A 20,884-nucleotide genomic window follows, 5' to 3' on the forward strand; every position below is an offset into this window, starting at 1 on the left:
TGTGATCTGGCTTCCAATCTCATCACTATACTTGGCCAGGGCCTAATTTCCCAGTTCAAGGGACCCTCTAGTCCTTTTCTCTATGTGGTTTTTGTTACTGGAGTCCATTTTCTCCTTGAAATTGACTTCTTTTTTTCCGATCTCAGAGAAAATATCCTTCTTACAACTCTGACCAGTCATTCTCAGCATCTTTCTGGGGCCTCTTCATTAACTTGTTCCCTAAACGACGTGCACAACCAGAAGTCCACAGCCACGCCAAGCCCACAAGTATGTTCTGCTGGACACTTGCAGTATTTTAAAAGAACTGAGCCAGGCGCAGTGGCTCACGCCTGTAATCCCAGAACTTTGGGAGGCCAAGGCAGGTGGATCACGAGATCAGGAATTTGAGACCAGCCTGGCCAATATGGTGAAACCCCATCTCTACTAAAATTACAAAAATTAGCTGGGCATGGTGGCGCACGCCTGTAGTCCCAGCTACTCTGGAGGCTGAGGCAGGAGAATTGCTTGAACCTGGGAGACGGAGGTTGGAGTGAGCCAAGATCACATCACTGAATCCAGCCTGAGTGACAGAGCCAGACTGTCTAAAAAAAAAAAAAAAAAAGTGAATTAGTTGTGGACATTCTCAAACTGGGAGATGTTACCAAAAAACATTTTAGGCATCTGTAGATATGCAAAAAGATCTGACAACACGGAGTCCACATTTGTACATGGGAAGCACTTGAGCTAAGCAGTGGCTGCCTCCTGATGAGGGGCATGCACATGTGGTCAAGGGTTTGGCGTGGATGACTGGGAGACAGAATGCCAGTCACACAGATGGGAAATGTAGAAGTACAAATGAGCATGGTGAGATGGCAGAGATGCTAAGTGCAATTCAGGGCATGCTGAGTATGGGGGCATCCAAGTAGAAATGTACAGCAGGCAGTTGGGTATGAAGACTTGGAGCTCAGGAGATCAGGACTAAGCACAAAATCTCAGAGTTATCATCTAGAACGTGGTCGTTGAAACCAGGGCAGTATTTAAGAAATTCTGAGGAAAGCAGAGAATAAGAAGCAAAACAGGCCCAGGATCTGTCCCTGAGGAACACACACATTTAGCAGGGAGAAAAAGGGACTTGAAGAACATAGAGAAGGGAAGCCAGAGGGCAGGAAGAGATCTCATACCAAGCTGCTGTTTTGCCCTTGTTGTCCCACCAGACTGGGAGCTCCTTAAGGGCCAGGGCTGTGCCCTCTTTATCTTTGTATTCCATTGCCTAATACATAGTAATGCTCAATTATCATCCTTTTTTTTTTTTTTAACATTAACTTGAAAATAATATTTTAAGCACCAAATTAGATCAACTTCTCTGCATTGTGCTGTTGGATCTTTGCCAGTTCCTGAACCTTGGCTGTGACGTTCATTTAATTTTAATCAACACTGGAGGTGACCTAACCTATGCTGAGAGACCTAATCAACCCTGCCCGCATTTAGACAGCGGCACTCTTAGACCAGTGCAGAACTTCCATTGCATTTTTAAAGATCTCCTGAGGAAGAGGAGACTCCTTCAGTAAGCCATTCCAACAGTTAACTACTCTTATTTGCCTTATGTTTAGGCAGCTAAATGTTGAGAAGCAATTTCTCCACACATCCCCATAGAGTTGTACAGTTTCTGTTCACAGTGGGAGAAATATGCTTCGTATTACTCTTTCTCTGCCAAATTACAGTACAGCCCCACTGGAATGACACAGCTTGTTATTATAGAGATCTGGAGATACCATACCCTGGGTAGCTGCATAGACTAGGCTGCCAGGCTGAGAAGCGAACCAATCAAAGGGATCTTGCTTCTACCTCAGCTCCCCAAAACCTCAGATTGAATCACCTTAAGTGACCTCCCCTCCTCTGGTGGACTACCCAGTCCTGCAGTCATTTGTAGGTGGACACTGTTCCTATGACTTTAGGTCATATTTTTACTCCCACATAATCACTCCATAGAAGAGCTGCCCAAGAGAAAACAGCCATCAGACAGACAGACATTGTGAGGATACACCTGCAAGGTTTACCTGTGGGCTTGAGTTTCAATTCTGTTAGTCCTGACTTCTTTTCTCCAAGCTTGTGCCAAGTGCCATTTGTAGACAGGAGCCATTCCTCCACAGCACAGTGATATTTGCCCTGATCGCTGTCTTCCACATTCAGAATGTGCAGCTGAAATAAGTCTTGGGAAACCTTCTCAGTATGAAATTTTTGTTTTCTCCATGGGGTGTGAAACTCATCTCCAGTTTTTATAACATTGGTTTGGTCCACCTCCAGGATCTTTAGCCAGGAGGCATTAGTGGAAATAGGAGAAAAATACCAAATGATGGCTAACTGAACGTTTCCACTGGACCGGGACAAGATGCTACATTCTATATCAGTGTTGGAGTTGATGGAGAGCTCTTGGACTTGACTCCTTGAATTCACTTTTAGCTTGCTCTCTAAATTTAAAAAATGGAAACAGTTACTTTGCTACAAAACAGAAAGTTAAGGTAGTAGAGACATTAGAGGTCAAGTATGACACTGCATCCTCCCACCATCATATGGGTGAACTCCCTCTACAGTAGCCCCGCTCACTGCTCATCCAGCTTTTGAACAACATTACTAGCTGACAAGGCAGCCCATTTCATCTTTGGACAGCTCTGCCACTCCAGAATGCTTTCTGATATCAAGTTAAATTTTATCTCCATGACTTCCATCCACTAGTCCTACTGCTACCTATGCTTGGTAGGGGTAGTGTCGCAGAGGGAGTGTCACACAGACAAGCCCAGTCATCTCTCTTCCACATGATACTGCTTCAGTATTTAAGCACAAGCATCTCTTCTGTCATATTGCATGTATCAGATTGGGAGAAAGTGGCCCTATTAATGCTGTGTTTGTGTGTTTACTATGCAGAGTACTTCTGGATTCACAATTTTCAAACTCTAGTTGTATCTGCCTTCAAACATGGGTAAACAAAAGGAAGTTGTACATGAGTGATTAAAACTGTGTGCATCTTTGCAGCCACTTAACTGTGGAAACATCGTATGGATGTGGAGTCAACTAATCTTTGACCCCAGCAGCTTTTCTGCTTTGTCAGAAAGATGAGTGACCATCCTTGTTCCCAAATCTTCTTCTCACGTCTTGCTCACATCACCCACTCTACTTTTGTAACTGCTTATTGATGTTGCCAGTAGGTCTCTTTACTCTTCCTTCAGCAAACATTTATGAAGCACACACTATATTATGTGCCAGACAATTCCAGGCCCTGTGGATATCTTCCCTCAGTGGCTCACACTCTAGAGGGAGACAAGTACAGGGACAGAGGCTTAGAGATGGTGCCAAGTGCCATTTGTAGACAGACAGCCACACTACCACAGCACAGTGATATTTGCCCTGATCGCTGTCTTCCACATTTAGAATGTGGAGCTGAAATAAGTCTTGAGAAACCTTTCTCAAGTGTGATAGTTTTGGTTGTTTTGTTTGAGATGGAGTCTTGCTCTGTCGCCCAGGCTGGAGTGCAGTGTCATGATCTTGGCTCACTGCAACCTCCACTTTCTGTGCAGAGTGATTCTCATGCCTCAGCCTCCTGAGTAGCTGGGACTACAGGTGCACACCACCACGCCTGGCTAATTTGTGCATTTTCAGTAGAGACGGGGTTTCACTATGTTGGCCAGACTGGTCTCAAACTCCTGACCTCAGGTGATCCGCCTGCCTTGGCCTCCCAAAGTGTGGGATTACAGGTGTGAGCCACCTCTGGCCTCAGTGTACAATTTTTGTTCCTCATGTCCCTCATGTTAAGACAGAGGTATGTAGAAGTGCCTATCTGAGCACACAGCAGGGTCTCCTAGCCCAAATACAGGAGTGAGGGGAGACTTCCTGGAGGGATAATTCTGAGCTGAGTCTTAAGGGTTTATAGGAATTATTCTGATGGAGAAGAAGTTAAGGATTTCTGCACAAAAGATGCAACTTGACCAAAGATTTTGAAAGTGAGAGGGAACATGGACTATTGAGGAGCTGCAAGTAATTCAGTGTGGCTGAAGCTCAAATTCACGATGGAACGTTGAAGGAGATGATGCTGGAAAGACACAGATATACCAGATGATAAAGGGCCCTTGCATGTCACACTATGGGAGTTTAGATACAAGGTGAACATAAGAGTTGTGATGGCTCAGGTTTTCAACTTGGGTCACTGATGGGGAGTGGGGACATAAGGGGCAATGTAGAAGGAAGAGCTTTGGATGATAATGGGGGGTTTATGTTTTGACATAATGAGTGCAGACATGTCTTGGAGACAGCTGGATATATGAGTCTGGAGATCAGAAGAGAAATTGGTCAAGATAATGAATTTGGGAGTTGTGAACATACAGGTTGTATCCATAGGTAGGGATGAGTCCACTGCAGGAAAGCGTATAGAATGAAAAGAGATCAAAGCTAAGAATAAAATCCAGAGAAACTATTTTCTTTAAAGAATAAATCAGTGGAGGAGAAAATCTTGTGTCATGGTGCCAAGGAAAAAGGAAGTTTCAAGAAGACAGATTGGGGCAGCAGTTGCAAATACCACAGAGAGGACAAATTAATTAAGCATGAATTCAAGAACAAGGGGATCATTACTATTACCAAAAATGTTGCACAGCAGCAGCAAGAATGACAGCGACCACGTTTGAGCATCATCTTGGTATGTCAGGTACTCGGCATGTTATATATGTTACCATATTTAAATTGCACATTAACAATTTACAGATCAGGTAACTAAGGCTTGAGCAGATTAGGTGGCTCATCCAGAGCTGTTCTGCTATCCAGTGATTGTCAGATCTAAATAATTCAATGTCTCTCCATCACTCTGTCCTAAGAGAATGCAGACTATGAGACAAAAGATACATGACACAGCAGAACTTTGCCTAGGTGGTATCTCACTTTTATCTCCTGTGCTGTATTGTCAGTTGATGAGATGGATTATATGTGATTATAATAATAAATTTTCTGACTCTTATACATTAACACCTTACAAATAAGTAGGTGGATGTATTCCAGTGGAATTTACCTTATCCCTACCACCAGCAGAGACATTGCAAATGTTTACTAACTGGTAAGACCTAGACAGTGACCAATCCAAAACATATCTTCTCCCCCGGAGCCAGGTCCTAGAGGCCCCCTGCTGTGCCACGTGGTACCCTTTAGTTGCTGGATGGTGGGAACTTAGAGGAAAATGGGGAATGGATAGAGAGCAGCAACTAGCCGACATGGAAGGTATTTCAATGTTCTAACAACCAGTATGGCCAACCCGTGCATACTAACTCAATGTTAACCTGGGTATCATTCATGATGTGGTGCTTACTTAGACAGAACAAATACGGGACAAAGTATTTTATGTTTTATTGTTATAACTTACCCAGAATGGGAGGCCTGCTATTTATTTGTTTGTTTTTAAAGCAGGGATTAATTTCAAGTCACACTTACCTGGTATAGTGACTGCTATTCTCAATGGGTGAGAGATGGCAGAAGCCCTCGGAGGGTGGTTGTTGTATAGGGAATTTCTGTCATAAACTTCTACTTTACACTGATACACTCCCGTCTCTTCCTCAGTGGCATCATGGACCAGGAGTTGTGAACGAAATAAAGACTGTGAAACTTTCGTCTTCTTTTGGAACTGGGATAGGAAATTCCCCCATTCAATAGTGCCATTGTGGGTGATTCGAATAAGCTGGTGGAAGACGTGAGAGCTAGCTGGCCGGAACTGCCACGTCACAGTGAGTGGCACCTTGAGGTCAGAGTAACCAGTCCCCAAGACGCAGGACAGGTCAAAGGTGTTGGTTAACATCACTTGTGGCTGACGGCTCATCAGACTAACTTGTAAACTTGACTCTAGACAGAAAAATGAAACATAATTTCTAATATATATGCCAGATTAAAATACAGCACTTTCAAGGTTTTCTAGTTGCCACCTCTTTGAGTAGGACCATGCATTTGTACATTTGGAGTTTCATATTTTATAGAGTAGAAGTTGATTCTCAGTACAGTCTGTCCTGAACTCTGACCTCAATTTTGCAAAGTTGATCCTCTTCTAAGACTGTTGCCAGCAGCCACAACAAATAGGCAGTGTTTCCCCAATCTGCTACTTAGACAGCTGCTGCTGAGTGGGTGGAGCACTCCCCACCCCAGATGTCTGGCCTCCTTCCCTTACCCTCATGCGTGGGTTCAGTATCAGAACCCTTTTTTTTTTGCACATGCTCCAATGGGCTCTGCAATCCCAGGGCTGCAGCTCTCAAAAGCCAGAAGATATGAGGCTCAGCTATACTCATCTAAAACCTGATTCATAGGGTTTTGTTTTTAACTTTGAACAACAATTTACAAGCTGCACCCTAAAGATGATCTTTACAAAGATGAAGAAACTTTAAAGATTGATTGACAGAGAGGGTAGCCAGAGACTATGCTCTGTGTCCTAGGGTACACATACCATCACTGGGGGATTCAGGATAACATGCAATCCAATTCCACTGCAGAATGAATTGAGTGATATACAGGTGCAGAAAAGGACTTTCTCTGACACTTACCCAGAGACTTTACAGTAACTGAAATCTTCTGAGTCCAGCTCCGATCTCTGGCCTGGTTCCGAGACTTCTCAGATACTCTGCACTCATATGTGCCACTGTCTGTGATGGCAGTGAAGGTGATCTCCAGCTGGAAGGTGGCCCAGTCCACTTTCTCCAACCTTGTGTTGCCATGGTAACTGGGTCCCCCATAGGAGGCACCCAGCTGCACAATGCCATCCTGCCCCATGCCAGCCACAAACTCGGGCTGTGTCTGATCCTGTGGGATGTGCCACCAGCTCACAGACAGGGGACTTTCAGCTCCACCAGCCTTGCAGAGAAGGGCAAGGGTCTCTCCTTCCCACACAACTTGCTGCTTGTTCTTGATAGACACGACCACACTTCTTGCTGTGAGTTACAGATTATAGAAGAAAAAAACTGTTTTAAGTAAATAATAAATTTTCTAAAATACAGTGAAATCTCATTAATTAGGACTTGACTAGTTTGTGACAAGTCAAATCAGGCTGTTTCCTCTTGCACCACCCTCAGGCAAAAGATTTGCCAAACACTTAAATAGTGGAAACAAGATAGCAGAAAGAATATCGGAGGATGTATTTACCCTTAAACAATTTATTTATTTCTAAAGACTGGGTCTTGCTCTGTTGTGCAGGCTGGAACACAGCACTGTGATCTTAACTCACTGCAACCTCAAACTCCTTGGCTCAAGCGATCCTCCTGCCTCGTGCCTCAGTAGCTGGGACTACAGGCATGTGCCACCACGCTGGCTAATTTTTAAATTTTTTGCAGAGATAGGGTCTCTTTTTGTTACCTAGGCTGGTGTTGAACTTCTGGCCTCAAGCAATCCTCCTGTCTCAGCCTCCTAAAGGGCTGGGATTACAGGCATGAGCCACTGTGCCCAGCTTACGTAAGCCATTTATCACTTGCACGTATTTTTTATTAGTTTGTTAAATCAACTCTTCCTTAAGGATATCTAGTTGGCCAAACATCTGGTAATGTTTTAGTATATTAATTAGGGTAGATATAAGAGCCTGAAAGTAATAAAGCTGTATTTATTTAAATTTTTAGTTTTTTAGAATTCAGACCTTCAGAGTTCAAAACGATCTTTCTCTTTCTTATCTTTCCCTAATCAAGCTAATTGGTTTAGTAAGTGTTTTGAATGAGGAAGAAACATTGTTAATTACATCTCTGTTCACAATATTACTATAAAAACCAATTACTTGGGGGGAAAATACATGTATATATACATATACACGTTGTTGTAAACAGAGAGGCTTCTTATGTCTAAACTACAGTGTAAAACCATAAATGTAAATCTGACTCTCAGATGAGAAATTCAAGTCATCATTCAGCAAACACATTCATTCAACAAACATGAATTCTGCAAGGTCTTGTCCTGGTTGCTTTGTGAGCAATGTAGAGATACAGCAGGAGATTGTACATTCTAGGCAGCCCAGCACTAATTTAAAGAATTGCCCTGGGCAACATATTTGACCTCTCTGAGCCTCAGTTTTCTTTTCTGTAAAAATGAAGATAATAATAGTGCTCACCTTGCTGCATTGTTGAGAAGACTGAACAAATGGCACATGCAAAGAGCTTAGCCTGGATGGCTAGGGAAAGTACTTAGTAAAGGTTAGCTGCTAGCATTAGTGTTTAATGATAGGCTCTGGCAAAAGCAGAGGTAATTCAAAGCAAAAGAGGAAAATAAAATAGAACTGGCATTAGAAATCTAAATAGGATCTAAATGAATTTGCAAATTGTTCTTCCCTGCGGAGGAAGGAGTTCAGTCTTTGACTGTTTTATGCATACATATACATAAGTAACAAAGACAGAATGAAGGTTAATGTCCATAAATATGTTTTTAAAAAGAGCAAATCTGCTTTCAAATTTAATTTTTTTCAAGTTAAAAATAGACTCATAACTGAAGTTTAGAAATTGGAGGGGAAATTATTACTCATAATCTCACCACTTTAAGATAACCATGATGATTAGTTTAAACTAACATGATTTTTTTTTTTTTTAATGGTGTTTCCTTAGTTCATAGTGGCCATTACTGCCTTTTGGTAAGAAGTAATAAACTTACAAAATGTGTGTAAGTTACACATTCACAACAGTAATGGGTGATTAAAATATTCATAAATGATAAAATGTTGCTAATACTTCGAGTAACGTTTGACTTTCAAAACAGAATGCTAAACAGGATCCTTAATAAATTTGCTAATAACTTTTTCTGTGTCTACATAGTAAGCCCAGGGTAGACTCCAGCCTATACAAAGAACTATTTTTAGTTTTAGAAGATGACCCTATTGATAGGATTATCAGCTGTGTACCCTGAAGTTCCCCTTTGGGTGAAATTCCCACATACCAGGTTTACAAAAGCCCGCAGATATGTTCCAGAGAAGGCTGAGATGCATAAAGCAGAAACTTATCTCTGCATAAATATGTAAACCCCACCTATATTGTTTTTCCTTAATTCTAGAAAGTCAGACCAAATGTTTAGTGTGAAAGCGAACACAACACACTTCCTGGCCTGCCACTCCAGGCCAAATCAGTGCATCTTCATTCCTAGTAAACGGCGTATTGGAGAACATGAAAGGAAAATTTATCTATCTTTGGAGATATCTCCAATAAGCCAGTGCAACAAGGACATCTTTGTTTCCAGCTCAGTTTTTAAACATTTAAAACATTAAAAAAATTTTTGGGCAATTAATCTTTCTGGACTTTGAATTTAAACCCAGCCTAGGCCGGGCGCGGTGGCTCAAGCCGCTGGGAGGCCGAGACGGGTGGATCACGAGGTCAGGAGATCGAGACCATCCTGGCTAACACAGTGAAACCCCGTCTCTACTAAAAAATATAAAAAAACTAGCCGGGCGAGGTGGCGGACACCTGTAGTCCCAGCTACTCGGGAGGCTGAGGCAAGAGAATGGCATAAACCTGGGAGGCAGAGCTTGCAGTGAGCTGAGATCTGGCCACTGCACTCCAGCCTGGGTGACTCCAGAGCTAGACTCCGTCTCAGAAAAAAAAAAAAAATAAATAAAATAAACCCAGCCTAGTGAATCCTTATATTAGTTGTAGATTTGTCTGTTTTTCTCCACACAAAAGGCAATGATTATTCAAACATGTTTAAAGTCACCCAACCTTCATAAAGTAAAGGTAAACTGCGTGGTTTCCTCAGTTCTCTGCTTGCAGACACTCAGAACCATTTGGACCGGCGTCTCACCACATCACAGCAAAATGCAGAGGATGGAGTCTGCCCACTATCAATTACCTCTTCGTTTCTTACTGTGAGTCAGAATTATGACTAAATACTATCTCCCACACCAGGTCAGCATAGTAGGAGATTAACAGAAGGCAATTGAAAAATGCCAGCAGAGTCTCAAGGTAGGATAACATGGGTGTTCATTCCCCAGGAAGGAGGACAAAGTGTAGCTTTTTACTCTTAACCTATTCATATCACACACACACACACACACACACGAAGGCAGAGGGCTTAGACTCTAAGCCAGCAAGAAGGAACTTAAAGACCATCTAGTTGTGTGCCATCATTTTACAGATGAGGGAGCTGAGACTTAGAGACGTAAAATGGTGATTTCATGGTCGCAGCCTAAGTAATGACTCAGGAATAGGACTTGGGTCTCCAGCTAGTTTGGGTGCCTTCCTTTACTCCACTCCACCTCCAATGTGATCTGATTGAAACCTGCTCTTCATGAAGATCCCCATTATATCCACAAAGGGGTCTTCTACTGACGAGGGGGCATCTGAAAGCAGCCCAGTGCATGCCGGGTTTTGACTTCACATACCTGCTGGCTTCCTCAGGTGCACATGGCTGTCTGGTGACTGCTTTCTCTGAAGCACCTGCCAGGAACCTGTGCGTGTTCTCGTGACCTCTGCTACCACACATCTGTAGGTGCCTTCATCCTCTGGGCCCAGAGAGAAGATCTTGAGAGAGAAAGCCTTGGGGCCTAACTTTGAGACCTGGAGCTCTCCTTGACTTGCTCTCTCTTTGTAGTCATTCTTCAGGCCCAGGACTCCACCAGCATCAATGTGAGCAATTTCAGTCCCATTGAAGAACCAAATGCCTTGAAGCTGTGGGTCACGGCCACTGCCTACAACCAGGCAAACCAGTTCTAAGGATTTCCCTTCAGCAAACAAGCTGTCAGCTGTAATGTTGACTTGAAAATCTTTCACTGGGAAACAAAAGCAAGGCAGGTATTTAGAGAGCCCACAGCCTCTGTCCTTTCAGTACCAGAGAGAGATGACACCCTCTGTAAGGATGCCACAGGGATCACATTTTATGTGAGAGTTCAGTTCTATACTGGTAGGTAAACCAAAAGAAAAAAAATCCTTAGAGTAAAAAACACTCATGACTCTTCCTTAAATCACCCAGAAAGGGCAGTACGCATGGTTTTCTGAATGCACTCTTAGTAAGCAAGATGAATGCACAAACGTATGATACATATGGTAATGTATGCTTTTTAAATTAAAAATTAAAATATTGTATACTGAATTAAATAGATATATTAAATTAAATATTTTATACTGAATTGCTGTAAATTGTGATTTCTTACTCTTTTTTTTGGCTAAGAATCTCCAGCAGAATTTTCTGAAGTTAAAAAGCACATGTGATATTGCTCCATAGGACTCATGAGTATAACTTGGATACTTGAGGCCAACAGGACAATTTTTAGTGGAACACAATAACACTCTTTTTAATAAAGAAAAAACTTTAATGATCCACCATTGGATCATTGCTTTTAGCAATGGGTATACAGTATATGGTTTAGTAACCAATCCTGCTGGACAAAAGCCTATAGGGAGAGACCAAGAATCACAGACAAGGCCTTTATACTTGCTTTGACAAAAATGCCAAAAGATTATGAAAAGTGACAGCAGGCCAGGTGTGGTGGCTCATGCCTGAAATCCCAGCCCTTTGGGAGGCCAAGGCAGGATTGCTTGAGCCCAGGAGTTCAAGGCCAGCCTGGGCAACATAGCAAGACCCTGTCCTTAAAAAATTTTAAAAATTAAAAAAATAATAAAAAAGGAAAGTGACTGCATTCCAAGTTGGGAAAGGGGGCAGGTGGAAGGAAATCCTAGCACTGATGAAGACAAGGCTTCATGTTGGAAACTGGAGCTACTCTGAGGCCCAGCTGTCTGTGCTGAGTGGGCTTTGGAGAGAGACGGGCCTCCCTCTGAATCCCAGCCCCTCTCTCACCAGCTGGGTGGGCTTACGCAGCGCATCTAGCATGTCTGAGGTTCAGAGTCCTCATTTTTAAAATGGAGACTCAACTACTTGCCTCACAGGGTGGTGGTTATGACAAAATTAGATAATGTAGATAATGTGCGAACACAGAGACTGGCAAAAATGGTAACAAAACTACTTCCGTGACTGGCTTGTGGAATCGATCTAACCATTGAGTAGACCTTATCCCACAAAGAATCTGTGGGCAGAGCCAAAACTGAATGTCCTCCCTCTTAGTTATGCTTCTCAGATGACAAAACTACAAAATCAAATCAAACTTTCTAGCCAATTTGTTTAGAGCCAACAAAGGATTAGAACAAAAATTAAAGCATACCTCATAAATACCCACTACCTAATACTAGTGTATTAATGAATTTCGTAGGAAGATAATTACCTGCTGGCTGGATCCTCAGAGTGGTTTGATCGGTCTGCTTTTTAGTGATGAACATCCAGGTTTCATCTGGATCCTGAATCCATTCCATTGCCTCACAGAACAGCTGACCCTGATCTGAGGATTGGAGCCTCTCTATGGACAGCCTGAACGTAGTGGCCCCCAGTTTGTTGAGCCGTACGTCACTGGCTGCAAACCGCTCTGTATACAAGGGCCCAGGGACCAATATAAAATCTTTGGAGAGAGAAATAATCTCGGTGGCTTGGCTTCCTCCTCCATCCTGTGTTAGGTACCAGGTGACAGAGAGGTGTGTATGTTGGGCTGTGGCTTTTGATGCCTCACAGGTGAGGGCTAATGGCTCACCTTCCTCCTTACTGAGAGTCTGAGAACTCATGGTGGCAGAGAGGGTATCTGGAATAACTGGAAACAAAGGAGTGATAATAATGTGACTGGCCCAGTGCTTGTCCAGTGGGCCTCCTTAGGTGAAAATGGTGCCCCGAGCTACCATATGTAAAGCACACAGACTTCGAGTTGGTTTTCCACTTGCCATATGCCTTCCTATCCATATGCTTTCTCTATTGCTAATGGGAACACTGGCATCTACGTACAGTCTACGGAACTTGGCAAAGTAAATGTCTCCCCAATGTGTTGACCCTCACTTTGCTTCATTAGCATAGGCTGTAACCAATTTAGCTACTCAGACACAAAGCATGTATTTAAAGGGAGAAAGCACTGGGACAGAGAAGCCTTAGATTCTGGTCCTACATCCGTCCCTATTACATGGACTTGGGCATGTCACTTCACCTCCCTGGGCCTTAACCTGCTCCTCTATAAGGCTCTGTAATAATGTAATAATGTCTGTTAAAATGTATCATTTAGAGCCCAAATGCATTCTTTACTAAAGTTTTGGTAACTGTCTTACTACCCTACCGTTCTTGTTTTCTTAAAATGAAATCACACAGCCTAAGCTTATATGAAAGCAACACTTAGATTTAATCAACCAATGTGACCGAGCATCTACTCAGTGCTAGCCACTAAGTAGAAGCTGAGGATGTGGTGGGACAGAGGCATACAAACAGCCAGTTACCCTACAACTGGATGCATGCTGATAGTAGTGGTATGAACGGACAATCTAAAAGAAACAAAAGTGGGAATTCTGCCCAAGCAGTCAAGATGAGTTCCACAGAAGAGGTAGTATCTAAACTGGGTCCTGAAGTATATGTAGGAGTTTGTTAAGCTGAAAAGGGGGTGATAGATATTCCAGACAAAGGGACAAAGTGACAACTGCAAAGACTATGACCCTTTCCCAATATGTAAATATGCTAGAGAATGGTAGTTGGAGAATAATCATTTCTAAGTTAATGATTTATCACCTATGGGAGCAGCTCTCTTGTCAAATTACTCTTCTGCCTCCAAGCAGAGACAACACAGGGAGAACTCTCATAGCTTTGTTGAATGCTGTTGCTATTAGCAACCTATGGATAGCTGTGGACAAGGCCTTGGGAAAACCACACATCATCTAAATATGGCAAAGATAATTGAGAAAAAGAAACATAATTTTAGAGAATATGAGATACCCCCTTGTGACATATCTCCAAAATATCCACAAGGGTATATGGGCTCTTTTCCCAAAGAACATGGAACAATATAAAGCCATGTCACATTGCAAGATGTTGTGATGGTGGAGACTCTGGCTTCTCAGGGGCTGGCGAGCAGAAGTGGACAAGCAGCTTACCAATTAGATTAGTCTTTGCACTGTAGCTCCCATAGTATTTCTCATCAGTGTTCGGTGTGTGACACTCATACTCGCCAGCATCCTTCATCTGGGGCTTTGAGATGTGCAACAAGACTGAGTTGCCCTGGACCCTCTCCACGTAGATGTCTCCGCTTCGCACCCGCTGCGTATATGCTGCGTAAGAGAAGGCAGCATCCTTGGTGCTAATGATCTGGACTTCCTGGGTTGGGTTTTTTGGCAGATAAACAGACCACTGGAAATGCTGCTCAGAAGGTCCCTGGTGGCCAGTTACATTGCAGCCAATGCTGACTGGGTAACCTTCAGCTCTAAACAGTGGTCCTTTCTGAACTGTTACTTCTCTCTGGCCAATGCTGAGCTTAGCTTGCAAGTAGGAGAAAGAAAGGGGAATAAAAAGAGATTAGTGTTTCAGTTCCCAGTGTACCACATTATGTATTTCCTTGTATTACAATTCTGGTAAATGAGATCTCAGGTTGTTAGCTATAATCAACTCAAATGTTCAACATCTTCTTCAGGCTGAGCAGCAGTGGAATCACTTGATGAGTTAATTGTTCTTTTATAACTTTAACTTCTATAGTAATCTTCAGTCTCTTAAAAAAAGTTCAGCTTCATCAATGTAACATGACCACTTCCATAAAACATCTGCTTATCGAAGTGTACTTATTTTAAAGCAAATAAATGTATGATAATTTTACATTATTTTATGAAAAAATTTGGCATATACTTCCTCAAGCCTCAAATTCCAGGGTGCCTGCTGCCATCGGGCAGTTCCCAGAGAAGTAGTTGCTGGAGACGCAAAGTCTAGGGCTCTGCCCTTGGTGCCATGATTTTTCTAGCTGGTTGGTTGAACTATTTGTAGCTCCTAGCCAGGTCTGTTGCAAGACTAGCCAAAATTAGCATCTGAAGAGGCAGCAGCACTTCCTTTCTATTCTGTGGAGGGTTTTTTGGTTTTGTTTTGTCATTTCTTAAAGAAACGCTTTTACTGAAAAGCCTCCTAATAGATGGCTGTAAAATCCAGCAGGTTCTGGGATTAGAATTTATTTTAGCTTCGTTCTTACCAAAAGTTTTCCGTTGGGACTACGAGGAAATGTTTTCTATTAGAACAAATCTCAAGTATTAGGTCTAAAGGAAAAAACATGATTAAATGGTAACATTTCACTTGACAAGTTTTTTAAATCAATCATTTTTCAGAAATCAAAAAGCATATCTTTACTTACTATGATTGATATTAAGGGCTAGTTCATTTTGTGTTGCAGAAAGGACAAAGACATGCCACAAGGGTGGCCAGTTCTTTTACTAGGGGCCCAGGGTACAGTAAAAGGGAAGACAGGATTGGAAGACATCGGACGGGCCAGACAGGGAGAGACTGCTGGCTTTATGGAGTTAACTGAACAGAGTTCATAAGAAGATGAGGAAGAAGCAGAGCCTCTGCTGCATTTTGTGACTCTCCAGGGACAAAGAGTAAGGAGACTAGAGTGGAAAAAACAAGTGAGGGAAAGGAAAAAGGACATTATAGAGAACACAAAAAGACTGAGTATAGGAATCTGGGATGAAATGAAACTAGTTCTAAGGGATAGAAGGGAACTACAACAAAGGGCAAAAGGGAAGAAAAGGTAAGTGGTCACCTGAGGCAGTCAGGTGCATATATCTCATATATGTATGCTCAATCTAAAATTGGGAAACCAACCAACACTCAACCAACTAGTCAGCCAACCACACACATTTCTAGTAATAATATTTTTTTTCTTTTTTTCTTTTTTTTTGAGACAGTCTTGCTCTGTCACCCAGGCTAGAGTGTTGTGGTACAATCTTGGCTCACTGCAACCTCTGTCTCCCAGGTTCAAGTGATTCTCCTGCCTCAGCCTCCTGAGTAGCTGGGATTACAGGCATGGACCACAATGACCGGATACGTTTTGTATTTTTGTAGAGACAGGGTTTCACCATGTTGGCCAGGCTGGTCTCGAACTCCTGACCTCAAGTGATCTGCCTGCCTCAGCCTCCTAAAGTGCTAGGATTCCAGGTGTGAGCCACTGCACCCAGACTCTATAATAATTTAGAATACACTAATTTATTCATAAGTCCAAATTAATGTGACATATTTATATCATGCTCTTTTTATAATAAGAAGCCAGGAATAGAAGTTAGAGCACCTTAGGAAAATGTAAATTATTACTTACCAACCAGTTATACTACAGTGGCAGTTTAAAACACTTTTCAGCAATGCCATCTTAGAGAAATGTGTGCACCAAGCTATGTGTGAAAGAATATGCACAGCTACACTGCTCATTAAAACCCCAAACAAGATACAACCCATATGTCCATCAACAGTAGACTGGATAAACTGTGGTACAGTCATAAAGTGGAATGTTATAGAAATAAAAATCAACAATTACAACTATTTGCAATAACATGAGTGACTACGTTCAATGAAAGATACAAAAACACTTCTGAATCCTTGTGACTCTATACAGAATAATCCTACTGTTTATAAAGTTTAAAAACAGGTAAAACCACACTGTAGTGTTTAGTGATGCATACATAAGGGGTAAAATCATCAGCAAAAAACTAGGAAATGACCAGGCGAGGTGGTTTATGCCTGTAATCCCAGCACTTTGGGAGGCCAAGCTGGGCAGATCACTTGAGGCCAGGAGTTTAAGACTAGCCTGGCCAACATGGTGAAACCCTGTCTCTATTAAAAATACAATATTAGCCAGGCATGGTGGCAGGTGCCTGTAATTCCAGCTATTACAGAAGCTGAGGAAAGAGAATCACTTGAACCTGGGAGGCAGAGGTTGGAGTGAGCCAAGATTGCATCACTGCACTCCAGCCTGGGCAACTCCATCTCAAAAAAAAAAGCAAACTAGGAAGCAGTTATCATGAAAGTCAGGAAAGTGATGGCATTGGGGGAGCGTCTGTGATTTGATGGGGCACACTGCGGGCTGGGTGGGTGCTTCTAGGTCTTGGTGATATTCTGTTTCTTGACCTGGGTAGATATTATATAGATTTTACTTTTTACTTATTTGTTAAACCAAAAATGTATGTTTTATTAATATTTTCTTATGTTGTATTTCACAATCAAAATATTTTTTAATGTGGCTTTTGAGGTACCACGAACCTACTTATATCAAGGCATGTTTCTACAAACGATGTTATTTTTGGTGGCTAGGCAACACTTCTCCAACATCTCCCATCACTTTTCAGCAAGATGGGTACCACATTTGAAAATTTTTATTGTGAAAACACATACTTCTTTTTCTGCTGCTTTATTTGCCAATTCAATAAATATTTATTCAACCATTTATAGTATTTCTCATGCCTGATGGACTAAGATATGAAGATGAATGTAGGCTAGATTCTGTTCTGGATTTTATAATCCAGTCAAGTGGACAGCAGTCATCTCTCTATGGAAAACATGTAATAAAAGTGCTTCAAAAATTTTGAAGAAAGGAGGGACTACATTTTGAGGGGAGGGAAGTAGGTTTATGGAGATGGCATAAGAGATGGCATTAGAAATGGATTTTGGAGAATTGGGAAGATTATGACAAGGTAACTGGGGAGACAGGGCATTTTAGGTAAAAGATTTCATGGCAAGACTCTGTGAGTAGGAATCAAAAGACTGATTCAAAAATAAGGAGTAATCAACTGGATGGGGGGGGCGCTACATGAAGATTAATAGAGAGAGGTAAACTGGATAGCAATTCTGGGTCCAGAGCAGAAATGACTTGACTATCACATTTAAAAATCTGGACTTGATTCATTAGGCAATGGGGAATCCACTGAAAGTGTTTGAAAGGTCTTAGGAAAATGAACCTGACAGTTTGTGTGTAGGATGATGGAAGTTAGAAATAGGTATCAGGTAATTGTAGGAGCTCAGGACAGAGGTGACAAAAGCAATAGGGATAAAAATAAAGGTACTATAACCTAGCTACTGTGGAAACAAAATCTGTAGAGTTTTCAGTGTTTTGGATGCTTGGGAGTAGTAGGCGAGATGAGAGATAGGAAGAAATCAAATATCGTAAGTTTGATAAGGCTGACTGGGAGAATATTGATACTCTGAATAGAAATACAGACACCAGGCAGAGTTACTGTTGTGTGTATAATGGTGAGTGAAAATATAATGCATTTAATTTTAGAAATACTAAATTTGAAGACCTTGGAATAGACAGGAAGGATATTCAGCAAACATTTTGAAATAATATTTAAATATATATTTATATTTACATATAAATTATAAATATTTTCAAAGGGTTAAGTAGACCTTAACCCTTTGAAAATATTTATAATTGAATCCTTTCAAAAACCATTTGACATTCCCATATTTAGTTATGTAAAAACTCCTAGAATTTGAGCCAGACTTGAACATATTAATAGATCTGCAAATGCCAAATCCATGGCTGTCTCCATTGTTTCTTGTTGGCTCCTGTAAATGTCTGTTTGTAACTAGGGAGAGTTCTGAGCTGTTAGACGTCGATTAGGCCAGTTATATACAAGTATTGGGAAGTGTTGGGGAACAGAAGGAAGAGGGCTAAGGAGAGATTACTAGGGAATCTCTTTAGGGGATGGGATGAGGAACAATACCTACAGAGGGAAGAGTTAGATGGAGGGCAACTAGGACATAGCGGCTTGGAAACCAAGGGAAGAAGAACATCTAAGAGGAAAGGACTTGTCAGTACTGCCAAAGGCTGCCAAGAGGTTGTGGACTCTGAAGGCAGAGGACAGTCTTGTTAGCTCGATGAGGAGGATGTCCATGAAGATCTTTGTAAAAGGGATTTCAATAGAGTGGAAGCAGCAGTTTTCAGGGTAAGAAGTAACTGCAGGAAGTGTAAGCTACTTCCAGGAGTTTCATGGAGAAGGAAAAATGAAGACCAGGATGGCAGCTAGAGAGAGTAGCTAGGTGAGAAGCGGTAGGAAGGGGTGGGATGGAGAATGGGTGAAGCCAGCAAGGCGGATGAATGAAGTAATGTCTTAGTAGAGGGATGACAGGGAGGGTGCTGTGTTATAGTAACAATGTCTGTGTCTTCCTAAAACTCATATGCAGAAACCAAATTCCCAAGGTGAAGGTATTACGAGGTGAGGCATTTAGGAAGCAGTTAGGTCATGAGGGCTCTGCTGTCATGAATGGGATTAGTGCCCTTATAAAAGAGTCCAGGAAGCTCGCTAGCCCCTTCTGCAACGTGAGGACACAGTTAGAAGGCGCTGTGAGGAACAGACCCTCACTGACACCAAACTGCCAGTGCCTTGATCTTAGACTTCCCAGCCTCCAGAACTAAATATCTGTTGTTTATAAGCCTCCCAGTTTATGGTACTTTTGCTACAACACCCCAAACAGTCTAAGACATACTACTTTCTCAGAAAACTGAAAGAAATAGTGTGGAGATTTCAAAGGTATTTTTCAGGTGGAAGTCATGACTGGCAGAGATCAACTCAAATGGCTATGCACTGGGGCATAAGCTTAAGGATCTTATTATAAATATATTCTCTCTGAGTTTTTTCAAGTACGTATCATCCACCCTCCGAAAAACACCTGTGAGGACTGCCTTCTTGCTTTCTCTTTCAATGGGCAGAGGGTTAGCCACTTTTGAATAATAGCTCATATTCTTGTAGGCTGATGAGTACAAAGCTTGGCACTGACATACTGACATTGGAATCATGCTTTCAAAACACTAAAAATTCCTCGATGGTATTGACTTTCTTTAAAAATATCACTTGAATTGTCAAATTTACCATTGCAGTATTATTTGAATGAAAATAATTAGGTTGAACCTTATAAAACGGCCCATACTTGACCATTTTTGATACCAAAAAAAAGAGTAGTTTCAAATAATGCTACCTTATACAAAACCTGCCTCAGGAATAGCCAACATAACAAGCAGCTTCTTTCTCTTTACACATTCAAAAACCCTATATGCTTGGAGGCTGAGACAGCTTCCATCCATACTAAGTGGAATCTGTTTTATTTTTCATGAATGCAATCTCAGTAAGACAGACAATAGCCCTTCCCCCAAACCCTGCCACGTTAATGGCCGTTATTTGTAGGGCAGCTAGTTAGGGTGGGGGAAATAGACAGGCAGACAAAGCTAACTGCTAACTCCGAGAACTCATTTACCCATGACATTAATCTCATATGGCACCACTTTCTATCAGGATTGTTCAGTCCTTATATTTATTGAAAAAAAATTGGGACAAAGTATACATTTGCTAACCAATGTAATTGATCAATTGATCATTATTTAAATAATTTCTTTCATTTCCCCTCTATATTTGTAATGACAAACAGCAGACTTCCAAAGCTTTTTCAAGTAACTTCCTGATTTATGTATTCTTCACATAGAAACTGTGCTTCTACACAAAATTAGTGCTTGGGATGAGTCAGAATTTAGAAGAAGTAAATCTATAACCCAGTTTAGGTAATTGTTTAAATGGGTTAAGGAAAAGCTTCCAGCTTCCCCTTTTTGAGCCTTGATTACTACTTTCCTTCCCCCAGGCCTTCTAGCCTGCTTACCAAAAAAAGAGACAGAATTTGCAATTCTATGAATTATTGCACAATGTAAACCCAGTTTCCTCCTATATATGTAGCAAACATAAGAGTTCAAATACACAAAGCATATACACTTGAGAATCACACTCAGACAACTTAACCAAAAAACAGAAACACACCAGCCCCCAAAGGATCCCACCAGTGCACCTATCCATCAACACCCGCCAAGTCAGTCTGGCAGGCATCCATCACCCAGCAAGTGGTCCTGGCAACTTCTCCTGCAGGCCTTAGGTCTGACTCTTACCTCACACACTATCATATGTACCTAGAGACAAGAGCACAATTAACTCAATCAATGTTTATGAAGCAACCTCTTTGTGCTGAATGCTGTTTTCTTTTAATTCTTCAACCATAGTCCTGGTCACACCAAATACAGCTTGGTTTACTTCCCCAATCATCCCAGCCTTTCGGGTCCCTGCACTAGCTCCAT

At 41.7% G+C, this 20,884-nt stretch overlaps 1 protein-coding gene across 1 annotated transcript in view; it reads right to left on the minus strand.

Moving 5' to 3' along the window:
• CD101 (CD101 molecule) overlaps positions 1 to 20,884 on the minus strand; it is a 41,070-nt gene that overhangs the window by 12,667 nt on the left and 7,519 nt on the right. The window contains exons 2-7 of the mRNA XM_007977420.3: positions 13,899 to 14,279; positions 12,167 to 12,583; positions 10,334 to 10,720; positions 6,540 to 6,923; positions 5,446 to 5,850; positions 2,037 to 2,447 (exon numbers count right to left, since the gene is read on the minus strand). Of these exons, the coding sequence (XP_007975611.3) occupies positions 2,037 to 2,447; positions 5,446 to 5,850; positions 6,540 to 6,923; positions 10,334 to 10,720; positions 12,167 to 12,583; positions 13,899 to 14,279 (2,385 nt within the window). The remainder of the gene's footprint in view (positions 1 to 2,036; positions 2,448 to 5,445; positions 5,851 to 6,539; positions 6,924 to 10,333; positions 10,721 to 12,166; positions 12,584 to 13,898; positions 14,280 to 20,884) is intronic.

This window comes from Chlorocebus sabaeus, chromosome 20 (genome assembly GCF_047675955.1).
Source record: "Chlorocebus sabaeus isolate Y175 chromosome 20, mChlSab1.0.hap1, whole genome shotgun sequence".
Classification (NCBI taxonomy): domain Eukaryota; kingdom Metazoa; phylum Chordata; class Mammalia; order Primates; family Cercopithecidae; genus Chlorocebus; species Chlorocebus sabaeus.